The sequence below is a fragment of the Urocampus carinirostris genome, chromosome 8, assembly GCF_059441175.1.
Source record: "Urocampus carinirostris isolate Australia breed hairy pipefish chromosome 8, RoL_Ucar_1.0, whole genome shotgun sequence".
NCBI classification, from domain to species: domain Eukaryota; kingdom Metazoa; phylum Chordata; class Actinopteri; order Syngnathiformes; family Syngnathidae; genus Urocampus; species Urocampus carinirostris.
The window spans coordinates 17,850,228-17,864,284 of record NC_142356.1 but is presented as its reverse complement, the minus strand read 5'-3'; the positions used below and the strand labels follow the sequence as shown (position 1 = coordinate 17,864,284).

The following is a 14,057-nucleotide window of genomic DNA, read 5'->3' as shown; positions in this document are numbered from 1 at the left end:
TGCGAATGGTTGTGCAAATAAAAAAAAAATGAAAGAAATTATGCGGTTTTGCCAGTTTTTGTTCTTCCTTTGCTTTTTAGCACTCGTTTTCGGGTGTCCTAACCCATACAGTGAAATCTAGTGGTCAAATAATACATAGTGTCGCTTTAAAGAAAATTTGGAAGAATAAAACAGATTTTATATGGCATACATTACACAATAACTGTCACATTCTGTTGGTATAATAGGCCGAATGGAAAAGGATTTCACATTCAATCTTTGCATTAAATTAAATGTTCATTTTTCTTGTTCAGGAGTGATGCGACCCGTATGGCTTTCTTGTTTAGCCCTCCAAGGAAAAATGTTGAAAATGCGGTGAGAATTTGTATAAATGGTTAAAAAAAAGTACTACTAATAAAAAAATGTTGATGTGGTACCACTCTTGTATCCAGTCTCACCAACTTTTAAACAGCTGGCTACATTTTTCTTCACTTGTTATTTTTCTCATGTATTTGTTGTATGAATCAAGATATTTATCAAATTCAAGAGGTAAAAACTTTTTGAGCTAGCCTTTTTGTAGTTGTAGCATTTGGCGCCTTTTGTAAAGGTCTACTTGATCTTTTTCCTTAATGACTTGCCGAGTTATCGCATTTGTGACTGTTTCAGTAGATATAAAATAAATAAAAATCATTCCCCTTTGGCCCATTTGCTTAATGTTTTAACCCAATGTTGCCTGCAAAGTTTCCACACCCCTCTTCTAGTTCTATATTTTCAACATCAAATAAGACCGCTTGTCACCATCTAGTGGCCACGAGGGTTATTGCACCCAATTGAACCAAGAGACAGGAGAAAATACTATGACCAATGTTACCTCTAGGCTGCGCGCGTGCGCAATCGCGCACTGCCGGCACATTCTCAGCGCACAAGAAAATCTATCCAGCGCAATGTTCCCTCTAAGCTGCGTGTGTGCGCAATTGCACACCACCCAGGGCTTTTATGCGCACAAGAAAATCTAGCCAGCTCACAAAAATCAGGGCTCGAAATTGCTAATTAAGAAGCGAATTAAGTCAGAGTTACAGTGCATGAAGGTAAAAATACACGGGTTCCCCTGACGTTGTGTTCTAAATGCGGTCGTTGGAAGTCAAGATCGAAGTCGAACAAAGTTGAGTTTTTCGAGAACCGTCTTCTTCGGCTCGGCTCACTAAAGGGAACCGGCTCTTTCGGGTCCTAAACGGCTCTTCGTGTTGTTTTTGCTTCTTTCATCCTTATATGACCAAATATTATGTAAGGTTATGCACAAAATGACTTAAAGGAAGGGGGAATAGAACAAAAAAGAAAAAAAATACGAAAATGTAGTAAAAAGCTGAGAAAAAAAAGAAACCAGAGGATGAGAAAAAAGAAGGAAAAATCAGAAGAAAAAGAAAAGAAAGAAACAAAGGAAAAAAGTAGAGAACAAAGAGAAAAAAGTAACAGCTAGTAACAACCTTTGCAATAATACATTAGTCAATTCATTCAAAAATAAACAATTTTTGCATTGCCGGAAACTCAGCAAAATGTAACGTGATGTCAAGTTTTGGACATGTTTGATAATGACTTAGTTGCCACACTTGGGATTGCTGTTGCTCACTGTTGTTTTAAGCGTTGCTCACAGACTTAGTGTGAACGCTCAGACCCGTGGAAAATTAGAGGGAACATTGACTATGACACTGATTTTTATTAACAGGACGAATAGGATTATGATGCAAACACTGCAAGAACCCAAAACCTGCAAAATATATATTTTCCCCTGTTCTCCGTGGTCTCCCTGGCATCCTCGGAGTTGCGTCACGTGCCCTCTGGGGCACTGCCAGCCGTCATTTGAGAGAGAGTGAGCGAGCTAGCCGGCAATAAATACCATGGGATGACAAGTCGGGCAATTCTGGGTGAAAAGCGAAGGCGAGGTGGCTCCCTCGCTCTCTTCCTTGCCCAATTGATCCACTTTAATCCCGTCTGATTGGGCGCGCTCTGGTGCCAGGTACAGAAAAGATGTTGCGCCTAAATCTTTTTCCCTCGTCCGGATTTAATGGAGCAAATCTTGCAGTAAATTTAAACTGCTTAGCGGACAGGAAATTAAAATGAATTATATCGGTAGTCCCGTGATGCCACTCCAGGCGAAACCGGAATCGGAAAATTTGCTTTATTTGTGTCATGTGATCCGCGTCGAAATTGTGCAGAAAACGAAATGACAGAAACGAATATTATAATAATGTTGTCCCTTCGCTTTTATGTTGTCATAATAATTACAAATGTGCATAGGATGCGCCCCCCGCAGGCGAGGCGTACACACTGCAGATCAATACAACCTTGTGTTGACCTCAGCCTACCCAGGAGGGTTTAAATCAGGGGTGTCAAACAGGCGGCCCGTGGGCCGGATTAGGCCCGCTAAGGGATTGAAACCGGCCCGCAGGACAAGGCTGAGGGAAGTACAAGAGAAAAACGAGCTGCAGGTTGTCCACTTGATGTTGCCAAAGCCAGGTTTCTCTCACAAAGACGCTGTAGTTGTATTTCTTTCTCTCTCTCTATCTCTCTCACTGTCTATCTCTCTCTTTCACACTCTGTCTTTCTTTTTCTCTTTCTTTGTTCCTCTGTCGCTTTCTCTCTGTGTGTCTTTCTAGCTTCATTTGCTCTCTTTTCCTTTTCTATATTTCTCTCTCTCTCGTTTTCCCCTTCTCTTGTCTCACCCTTCTCTCGTTCTCTTCTCTTTTCTCTCCTTTTTTCGGTCTATTTCTCTTTGGATTTCTTTCTCTCTCTTTTTTTACCCCTCTCACTATTTCTCTTTTTATCTCTTTTGTTTCTCATGTTATCTCTCTCTCTCTCTCGTTTTTTTTCCTTGTCCCACACTATCTCTTTTTCTCTTATTCCTTTTACTCTCTTTTTCTTTCTCCTCAATCTACTAGTCCGGCCCCCGAGAGAAGTTTGTTCTATAGTGTGGCCCCCGAGTTAAAATGAGTTTGACAGCCCTGGTTTTAATGAAGAGAGAGTTCACTTGAGGGCATTTTCACATGTTCGTGTTGAGATCATGATTATAAATTGAAATATCAAATTGCTGGGGACACAATTTTAAACTATTACTATGATTAAAAAAAATGTTTTTTAAATGATTTCAGATAATTAATAAATGTTAATATTGTTTCTTTGATACATTTTGTTATTCTAATATTGTGAAAAAAATGCATTTTTAATGTTGAATTCATTTCAGTCTTATTACAATGAAAGAATTTATACAAATATTTCTTGCGTTTCTAGGATTGATTTCTATTTTTATTTTGCTTCTTCAAGCTATAAACAGGTATTTCTTCCAAGTCAATTTTTTGATTTGTGTTATATTATGTAAAAATAAGTTCATTTTGATTTATTTTTGGATCAAAAGTATTTTTCTTTAAATCTAGGAGGCACTAATTAATACACATTGTCCCTTTAAAGCCGAGTTTAAGTAAAAAGTGCATGAATTGGAAATATTTGGATGGGTAATGAAATAAATAGAAACTTGACGTCTAAGGGCCAATTGCTGCCCCTGGGAGAGTAGTTTGAGGCTCCTTTAATGTGAAAGTTGAATGCAAGTGCAGTGCATGCAAATTTTTTATTCATTTTTTACTAATTTATTTGGATAAGAATAAAAATACAATTTTTCATGGAAACATGTACATGCACACTGAAATTAACTAGTGCCATTCTGGAGTGCAAGATAATATAGCAAATTCATTTGTAATGTTTTTTTTTTTTTTTTAATTGTGTAGAATATTGGAGAACCGTGAATGTTTTTATCAGAGCCCTATTTGCCCCAACATCACCCGGACCCTAGCTCAGCCGGCCTCCCAAAAAATTGAGTATAAAACCCCTGGGCTAAGAGATGATGTTTTTCGTCCCATTTGTGTTTGCATCAAAAAATAATAAAAAACTATTCCTGTTGAATTCAAAAAGCCTCTCTGCAGCCGGTGTCGAGTGTGGATCACGGATTACAAACAGTGATAGGAAAATTGGTTGTGGTTTATTCATCTTTATTTGCTCTTCTTTAATTCTTAACTACACATATCCATAATTCCGTCTGTCTTGATCCGATTCGATTTCCGCGTGTGCGTTGAATATTTACACCCCTGATGCAAATGAACGATGGAGCAGCCTTGAGTTAGCGAGCGGACCTTCGTTCAGCGTCCACGATCGTGCTTGGAGAGCCCAGCGAGGGGCAGATAACCGTCTCCATGGTAACAGGCGTGGAAGAAAGACGGCGTGATGTACGGACTGATGTAAAGCCGTCTGTTCGTGCGCTTGTGTGTCTTTGCTGAAATGACTCATAGAGCGCACAAATCCTCAGGAATTCTTACGCTGAGTAAACTGCTGTCACCAGCTTAACACGCACACACGACATCCTCCACTATCTCAAAATTGAATCATACACCAATGGACACTTAATTTGGGACATTTTATGATATTCCAATACAGTAATGGGTTGTTTCCTGCGGTGTTGCGTTCCAAAAAGGTACCTCGATGATCAAAAATATTTTTATATTTAATACTGTAATACTGAAACCAGGAAAACCAATGTACGGACTCAAATATTTTCTTAACAAATAATAGTTCTCAGGGGCTTCATGTTAAAAAAAACTCACTGAGGCTGGACTAGTAAATCAATAGCATAAAAAGTTTGTAGGCCTCGGGATCTTTTGGAGGCTGACAATTAAATGATTGTGAATCTGGGGATTCTATTATAAAATGATTGAGTTATATTTCCCCCCCATTTTTTTCCTTTGTTAACACTTAATTCCTGATAATTAGGTAGAAAATAGTGTTTCCCCATTGATTTAGGATCTAGTATCAGTATTTTCACGCGTCACTGCCCGTCTAAGCCAATCTCTGGCTGAACTCTGAAGAGCGAGATGACGCGTTACACTGAAAAACAACAGAAACCTGATGACGAAGGTGCTGTATCAGACTCAGCTCAGTAGGCGTCTCCTGTTACTAGTAACCATGGAAACCAGTACTATGTGTTTCATGAGGGGGAGTAAACCCCTTCCCCAAAAAAACGGATTGGTGAGGGATAGGGCCATTGCGGTGTACTTGCCCAAGACACACCACAGGGAGTGGTGACCCGAACACCCAAGCAGTAAAGGGAACCATGCATAGTACTATAATTTTTTGGGGGGGGTGGTTGGTTGTTTGTTTTTTTACAAATAACTTCTGTCAAATTGTGATTTTGGAAATGATCTTGCCAATTTATTCCACAAATGTATTGGTTAAGGCCATGATCCAGCTTACTTCACATGTCACGGTTGCCATGGCGCCCAATTGGCCCTGCCCGTGTGGCGTCAGCTGCAGCTCGTTGACAGATTGGCTTTCCATCTATTTAAGTACAGTGCTTTCACTCTTCCTTTGTCAGTTCGTCAACAAACCTCTGCCCCGCAAGATGTGGGTTTTGACTCGGTCCTGTTTAATATCGGAATTCCAATTTCGTTCCTGTTTATCTTTGATATCCTGTTTTGATATCATTCCTCTTTTCCCGTCCTGTCCGGTATCGACCTCATCGATATCTGCTCGGGCAATTGGTATCGATCTCGTCGGCCTCTGCCTTCCAATCATTCCACGCCAGACAGCTGCCTAACGTGCATGACTCCCCATTTCCCGTAAAATAATAGGCTTGTGTGAGAAATGTCGCGCATTTGGGTCCTGATCCTGTTCCGGTGGTTCACATCACATGATACTTTGTCGCAATCACGCCGACATTATGAAAAACTACATTTCCTTTTCAGTCAGGCAGCCAAAAGGTTGTGAGAGTGATATTGGACCTAAAAAAAACTATAACATATGTCTGGAGCTACAAAGATGTAAAATCCTTATACAAGACTTTTAAGGAAGGAAACGCATACTGTATCCATCTATATTCATTGGAAAACATTTAAAATGTGTCCTGTTTGCATTTTACAGAAACCATATATTTTTCCATTATCAAAGGGAGCCACTTGAGAGCGCCAAATCAAGGTTAGCGGGTCGAGAAGTCTAACTTTGGTGCCGATAGAAAGCATCGACCGCCAGTGCTTTTGTGGGTCCAGAGGATTTTGTAACATGATGGCTTTTAGAGATACTTGAAAATATGCACATACGCAATGTAGGTTCGTCCAGCTGTTTCACGTGTGCGTACAAATATGACTGCAACGTCATTTACGAGCAGTCGTACTCAAGCATAAAAGGGGTGGGGTGACTGCTAAGCCAATCAGAATGAAGAACACAATGCATGATGGATAAAAATCTGCAAAGAAGTGAAACTGCGATACACCAAGAAGGTACTGTAACGTTGGTGCATATGAATCCCACTCACTTTCAGGGTTGAGTAGGGTTACTTTAACTTGATTACTTTCAATTACTTTTGGATTACTCCAATACCAAATATGCTAATAAAAGACAAAAGAAACTAAATATGAATAAAATGACTAAATTTTGTGCAGGCTTGGGGAGTAACGGAATACATGGAACGGCAAAAATGATGTTGGCAAGCTGTTTGGATTTATTTACATTTTGTTTCTGTCGCATTTTATGTTAGTTTAGCCGGAGATCAAAGAGATCAAAGCCAGGAGAGAAAGCTTACCACGTGTTGTGAGTCATAATTTTATTCATCTTTAGTTTCTTTTGTATTTAATTAGCATATTTGGTATTGGAGTAATCCAAAAGTCATTGAAAGTAATCAATAACCCTACCCAACCCTGCTCACTTTTTGTATCTTTTATGACAAGTGTCAAGGATGGAGATTTTTGTCACCACCCGTCTTATTCAGTCCTCAGAGAGCAAATTTTGTGTTTGTGTGTGTCCTCATTGTGTCATATCACTGCCCTCTTCCGCTTACTTCCCCCCTCAGCTTCACTTCAGCCAAAAGAAAAATGAACGATTGAAGATAAATGTGTATTGTTTATGTGTGTGTCTATTCACTTTTCATGATTCTTTCCTCTCATATCTTATATCAAATTAATTTAAATGGGTTTCCATAAAAGGTGATATAATGTCAAAGTGTTCTGACCCCAAAATAGCGTTATATAAAATCAAAGTCCTCTTGTTATGCCAGTAAAACTTAAGTTTATGCACACATTTGTATTTCTCTTACGAAGGTCACTAGCTCAATAGTAACAGATTTGCTAACACAAAATGGCATTTATCCTTCAATGCATAAAAATTGACACTATAAACACATCATCAGGGAAGAATTGTGGTTCTCTGGTTAATTAATAAATGAGACTATTAACAATAATAAGCAGTGTCAGTTAAAAACATTATTTAGATAGCCTGTGCTTTTAACAGCTATAAAGGTCAAACCTTAATTTCGATTTAAGTTGGCTAACAGTGATTTTATGAACCCTTTTTTAATGTTGTTGGTTATTTATTTTCTCTTTTTTGTTGTTGTGAATAATATCACGAACCAAACCCAAAGAAAGTCCAACTTAGTTAGCGATAGAAAGCACCTTCCTCTGTCGAGCCAATCAGAATGCAGACTACTATGCACGAGGAGGTAGGGGTGGGACCAAAAAAATGATGTGCATTGTTTGAACATCATTCATGGTTTATTGTCCCAGAGGTTTGTAAGTTTGTTAAGAAAGAAATTTAAATCGCAATTATAAATCATAAAGATTCGCAATTATCAAGAATCATATGTATCAAATCGGCATCTTATTATCGTGATACAATCAAATCGTGACCAAAGCATATCGTCCCACCCATGCGACGAAGTAGCAAAACAGAAATGAATAAGCTGCTTACGCTTCCTTTGTGTTTGGTTCGTAACATTAATCACAACAAATTTGAAAATTTTAAAAATCCCGAAATTCACTGTCAGCCAACTTAAATTGAAAATAAAGGTTTGATGTTTATTGCTGTCAAAAACACAGAGACTCTAAAATACCTGCTAATCTTCATTTTCCTCATGTTGAGGTTTTTGAGTTTTTCCTTGCCCCCGTGTAGGTTTTAGATCAGGGGATGGTATAATAGTCTGTGGTTTGCAATAATCTGTGGTCTGTGCAGCCCTTTGAGACTCTTTGGGATTAAAGGCGTCACAAATAAACATGACTTGACTTGACTAATGGATAGCTGATGTGGCTAATGCTAGTGGGCCACTTTAGCATTAGCAGCACAGACTAAGAGTTAGGGGTTGAATTCAATGCATTATATCATGACTGTCCACATTTTCTTACCACTAAAATTACTATTTACTTTTTCCTTTCTATTGTTACTTACTAAAATCTATATGGCTAATACTAGATAGATAGATAGATACTTTATTCATCCCCTAAGGGAAATTCACATTTCCAGCAGCATCCCTGCTTAGCATTACTTACTAAAATCTATATGGCTAATACTAGTTATCCATATTAGCAATACCGACAGAGGAAGATGATCTTGGAGTTTCATCCAATGCTCATTTGGTTCAATAATAAAATACTTCAAGGTGATGTCTGTAAGTTGAAAATTGTCTACTTGCTGACACTATGTTCTGGTTGAAATTATCATTGCAGCCTCCGTCAAGCTGCTTGCGTGCCGCGTGCATGTATGTGTCTCTCTTGGATGCGCTGGAATAAACTTTTCTATTTTAATCTTTTTGGGGGGTTGGGTTGGCATTTGGACTGTATTTGAAACAGTCCTTGTCTTACTTTTACCATTTTCATCCTAGAATCAATAAAAACAACCAGCTTGTGCGTGAAATCATCTTAGGAAAAAATAATTATTTTTATGAATTTGCAATCACATTACCTACTTACAGTAAATATTTGACCATAGTGACACATTTAAAAAAGGCGTATTCTCTACATGGCATCATGTTTGAATTTTAAACTCTAGTGTTCTATTTTAAGCTATTTGTTTTTTGTGTATACTACACTAAACATGAACCAGAGAAAATAATGGCTTTTTTCTTTAATTAGGAGGTGTTGGAACCACAAAAAGGAAATAATTACATATACAACAATGGTAAAAAACCAAATGCAGAAATTAAGACCAAATATAATTGACGAGCCTGTTTTTGAGTTCTTCCTTTCCCTCATGTAGGTTTTAGATCAGGGGATGGTGTAATAGTAGTCTGCACAGCCATTTGAGACTTGTGATTAATGGCTTTACAAATAAACATGACTAATGGCAACAAGACCTAAATGCCGTTAAGCAAATCATTCAGAAATGCACTTGCGTATAACCTCATTATGTTATTATTTTGCAGAAAGTGAGCGAGAAAGTGGGTGGAGCTGAAGGAACCAAGCTGGATGAGGACTTCACCGAAATGGAAAAGGTGAGTGCCAACTGAAAATATGACTTCATAAATACTTCTTTTGAAATATTTGAGGAGCTGAGTTGTGGTTTATCTCTCCCGAGCAGAAGGTGGACACGACCACCAGGGCCGTCATGGACATCATGACCAAGACGACAGAATATTTGCAGCCCAACCCAGGTGACCTCGATCGCTCTCTTCTTGATAATAAACATTTTTAAGTTGTTGTTGTTGTTTTCAGCAACCAGAGCCAAGATGAGCATGATGAACTCCATGTCTCGCATGCGCGGTCAGGAGAAAGGACCCGGCTACACTCAGACCGAAGCCATCCTGGGGGAGTCCATGCAGCGTTTTGGCCGGGAACTCGGCGAGGAATCCAATTTCGGTCAGCAAGTAACCTTGCCGACTTCTTTTCCCAAATGACCTTCGTACACCTGAAGGGATTAGGGGCGGGAAAAAAAAACATTGTCATTAATTTCCAATCATGCATTATAAATTTCACTGAGCCTCACAACTTAATTTTGTCCTTCGAGTTAATTTTAAGATCAATAAATTATGAGTAATTGATGGAGGGTAGCTGGCCAATTAAAACGTTTGGGCTACTTCTCCGACAAAAGTAGTATGTTCCAATCAATTTTACCCATTACGGAGAACAGAGTTAACAGAAGGGACATAAATCATGTTTAGCTGTCAAATGCAAATTAACCGAAAACTAACATTTATAAAAGTTGAGAATTAAGCGAGTTAACTCGCTATACAGTCATCCCTCAGTTATCGCAGTTAATGTGGACCAAAACCCTTCACGAAAAATAAAAATCCACGGAGTGGCTCTACTCCCTTACATAAAAGCCCCTAATGGTCAACATACCTCTCGATAAAGTCATTACCGACTGAAAGTATACAACTGCAACAAAATAACAACTAACGATCCTTCAATAAAATCACATAACACAGAATTTCAGTTAAATGAATGGTCTTTATTGTCATTATTCAAAAGTACAATGAAATTGGAGGGCTTCTCCTTTCAGAGTAAGAAAGCAATTTAGAGACTGGCTGGCTAAAAGCATCCTAGCATCTGGTATCCTCGAATTGGGTCAGATCTCAAAGATGAATATAATACAATGCGAATGTAGCAGTTTCCCAGAAATTGTAGCTGCATGTCATCCTTTCAATGTGTAATGCATCTGGCGTTAGCAGTAGGCCGGATCTGCAGCACCGCTGTTGCTTTTCTCCCAACACCGCCTCATTCCCTTCCCTGACCCGATAAAAATCCACAGAGCACCTGCTGGTGATCACAATTTAACTGCACTTTTCTGACTTTCCTCAGAGCCGTTAAAAGCTAGTTGTCGCCGTGCTTCTCAGTTTTTTGGTGGCCACTTTGACTTGTGCGCCCGCCCTGTTGTTTAATTAACAACATACACGAGTCTATCACAGTCGCATACAGTGGCAGTCATGCCCACCCAACCCACACACATAGACAACCTGCCCCCGCGATAGCATTTGATGTGCACTGTCTGCTATGGAACACAATGCACAATGTACATTGATATGAATGTCAATAAAAAAACAATTCAATTCAAAATCTGCAAAGCAGTGAACCAGTAAAAACCGAGGGTCTCTGTATTGCTACACCTAGTTATGTTTATGAACATGCCAAACTTTGAAATTAAAAAGTGGTAGATTCTAATACGGACTCTTTTTATAGTTCACCAGTCAAATGTGTTGCTTGTTCATCTATTGTGGAAACTGGACACCTTTCTTCCTCAATGCAAAGAATAGTTAAAACAAATGCAGCCCTTTGAGACTCTTTGTGATTAAGGGCTATACAAATAAACATGACTGGACTATAATAAGAATTATAATGATCCTCTCATGTTAAATATTCTAGTTTTACAGCCAGATAATGTTTTTAATATATATCTATTTTATGATTTATTTATTTTTTCCCTATGATTATACTTTTGGAATTTGTCGTATTTTCTGTATTTTTTAAATTACAGTTCAATTCAAAAAAAATATTTTAACAATTTTTTTTTTCCAGCTCTGTCCTGTTTTTGAATAATAACTCATTAATATTCATGACTTTAGAATAATTTATATATAATATAAATACTATTTTTATTTAGGAATGTATTTAAATCATTAAGTAATAATACTTTATTATAATCTGCAAACGGCACAAAAAAAAATGTGATTTTTAAAATTATTTTTATTTCACAAAGTCTTTTCAATTATTAAAGACAAATAATAACACGGTACATGCTTTTTTCAGCTCTTTGATTCCCGACAATGTTGAAGTAAATGTGCCGGCGGCCATCTTCTTTCTTTTCTGACAGTTTTTAATAAATTTGACACGACAGTTTTCTCAGTCACAAGTTGCTTGAAATTGTATTTTCTAAGGTCTGCCTTTTTTAATTTGATTCACTGTGTCTCCCATTGTGTTGTCATCTAGCATGGAGACAATACTGCCGTATCCTGGCAATAAGAAGTGTTTTTTAAATATTCTATTAAAAAATAATATCAGAGGTTGGCATTTCTTGGCTGATTGCAAAAAAATCTTCACTGGGAGACTACAATTTTACTTTGTTTGGTTTTGCAAATGATACATGTTATTTTGTTGTCTCCATTTGTAAAATGATACACTGTTAAAAACTGTTGATGAACTGTTATGGGTTAGATTGGGGGTCGGCAACAAGCGGATCTAGATTCGGATGCGGCTCTTTGGCACTCCTTGGTGGTTGCTTGACACTTTTTTTTAAATATTAATGGAAAATCATATGGTTTTGTAGAAGAACCATTATGACTCAAACATTCTTAACGTTTCCAATTAATAAACATATCAAAAACATGCATGTCAGGTGAATTGGCCGGTCCAAATTGTCCCTAGGTGTGATTGAGCGAGTGAGTTGTCTGTCACTGTGTGCCCTGCGATTGGCCGGCAACCAGTTCAGGGTGTCCCCTGCCCACTGCCCGATGATTGCTGGGATGGGCTCCAGCACCCCCGCGACCCTACTGAGGATAAGCGGTGTAGCTAATGAGATGAGATGAGATATATAGTATGTGTTGCTTTCCTTATACGACTTATATAAAGCTTTTAATTTTGTGCAACTCCAAGCACGTGTTTTTTGGGGTCCAATTTGGCTCTTTCAACATTTTAGGTTGTCAACTCCTGCTTTAATTTGAGGTCGCTTTTGTGTCTTCCAGGCCCCGCTTTGATCGACGTCGGTGACTGCATGCGCGAACTGGCCGAGGTCAAAGACGCCCTGGACATGGAAGTCAAACAGAACTTCATCGACCCGCTGCAGAACCTCCACGAGAAAGACCTCAAGGAGATCCAGGTGGGCTTCTAACCGAAAGACGGCCTTAGGGAGCATCCGCGTTTTCGCTTACGTGCGACTCTGGCCTCGGGTTTTTGTAGCATCACCTGAAGAAGATGGAGGGCCGGCGTCTGGACTTTGACTACAAGAAAAAGCGTCAGGGCAAAGTGACTGACGACGAGCTCAAGCAGGCGCTTGAGAAGTTTGACGAGTCCAAGGACATCGCTGAGCTTAGCATGTTCAACCTGCTGGAGAGTGACGTGAGTGGACAAATACGCGCATCCTATGAAAAAAATACTTGTTTTTTTTCTTCTAAATTTTAAAAGCTAAAGCTTTAAATACAGTGTGGCTTTTTTTTCATGGCAGAAGCAAGGAAAATGGCGAGCTCCTTATTTCCACAATGCATGCGCTCTAAATACAAAACACTGCAGTGACATCTGGAAACCTTAATGACGCCTTTCGAGAGAAATTAGTCAATGATTTTGCCAACATTATTAATATAATACATTTCATTACAGTAGCAGAACAGGAGGTTTGACAGTTCTTGTTATATTTTACAACGTACTGACAATATTTTAATATTTTCCACCCAAAAATCAAGTCCTGAATTTATATAAACGGATTACAGCAGTGGAACTTATCCATCAAAAATGCAACAACTTCTTATATCATCAGCATCATTGTCAGGACACTGAAGTTTCCTTTAATCCCCGAGGAACGATGACAAGCATTTGCAATCTGGTCCATTACCACGGAAACAACCAATGACAACAACACAAAAGACACGTCTGTGTTGCACTCTTGCTCTATTCTCCACAGAATGGTTCCCCTGGTGCTGTCATCTGCAAGTTTAGGCCTTAGCTTTCACGCGACGCAGCCTTCATTTGCGAGTTTTTTCCCGCGCAGTAGTAAATATGTGCTTGTCTCCCTATCTTGAACTGTCATACGGACCGGAAACATGTGACATGAACAACTCCGAGCATAGCTTAAAATTGCGTCAGATGTGCACTGAGCTTAAAATGTAAGAAATGGAACAAGTAAATCACCGCTGTTCATTTTCATGGCTTTTTTAATCCCGCGCCTTGAAATCCGTTGCGGCTTGTACAAAGACAAAATTGACATGTGTTCTTAAAATTGAGCATGCAGCTTTAATTCAGGTGCGGTCTGTAGTCCAGAATTTACGGTAATCAACATTTGAGCTATAGACCAAGAAAGTGGGATTAAAGATTGTCTCATTCAAATATAAAACAAGTGTTTTTAAAACAGCGTTAAAAATTGGCTTAACTTGTTAATTCTACGCTGTAACTTTTTGGTGTGAGAAAATTCAGATTCAGATTCAGATTCAGATCTACTTTATTGTCATTCTAGTACACGTGTATACAGAACGAAATGTCGATGGATCTGACTCCCACAGTTTCCCTCAGTGTCCTTCAGTGTACAGATATAAATAAAGCTGTATTGTGTTATTTACCATAGTGCCGATAGTGCAA

At 38.6% G+C, this 14,057-nt stretch overlaps 2 protein-coding genes across 5 annotated transcripts in view; both read left to right on the top strand.

The window, feature by feature from the left end:
* The window catches only part of cntln (centlein, centrosomal protein), a 278,092-nt gene that overhangs the window by 199,472 nt on the left and 64,563 nt on the right, over positions 1 to 14,057 (top strand). The gene's annotated exons all lie outside the window — the stretch shown is intronic.
* sh3gl2a (SH3 domain containing GRB2 like 2a, endophilin A1) overlaps positions 1 to 14,057 on the top strand; it is a 53,597-nt gene that overhangs the window by 28,362 nt on the left and 11,178 nt on the right. For all 4 annotated transcript variants that reach the window (XM_088341832.1, XM_088341831.1, XM_088341830.1 and 1 more), the window contains exons 2-6: positions 9,203 to 9,271; positions 9,358 to 9,430; positions 9,492 to 9,635; positions 12,455 to 12,588; positions 12,669 to 12,827. In XM_088341832.1, coding sequence (XP_088197958.1) covers positions 9,203 to 9,271; positions 9,358 to 9,430; positions 9,492 to 9,635; positions 12,455 to 12,588; positions 12,669 to 12,827 — 579 coding nt within the window. The remainder of the gene's footprint in view (positions 1 to 9,202; positions 9,272 to 9,357; positions 9,431 to 9,491; positions 9,636 to 12,454; positions 12,589 to 12,668; positions 12,828 to 14,057) is intronic.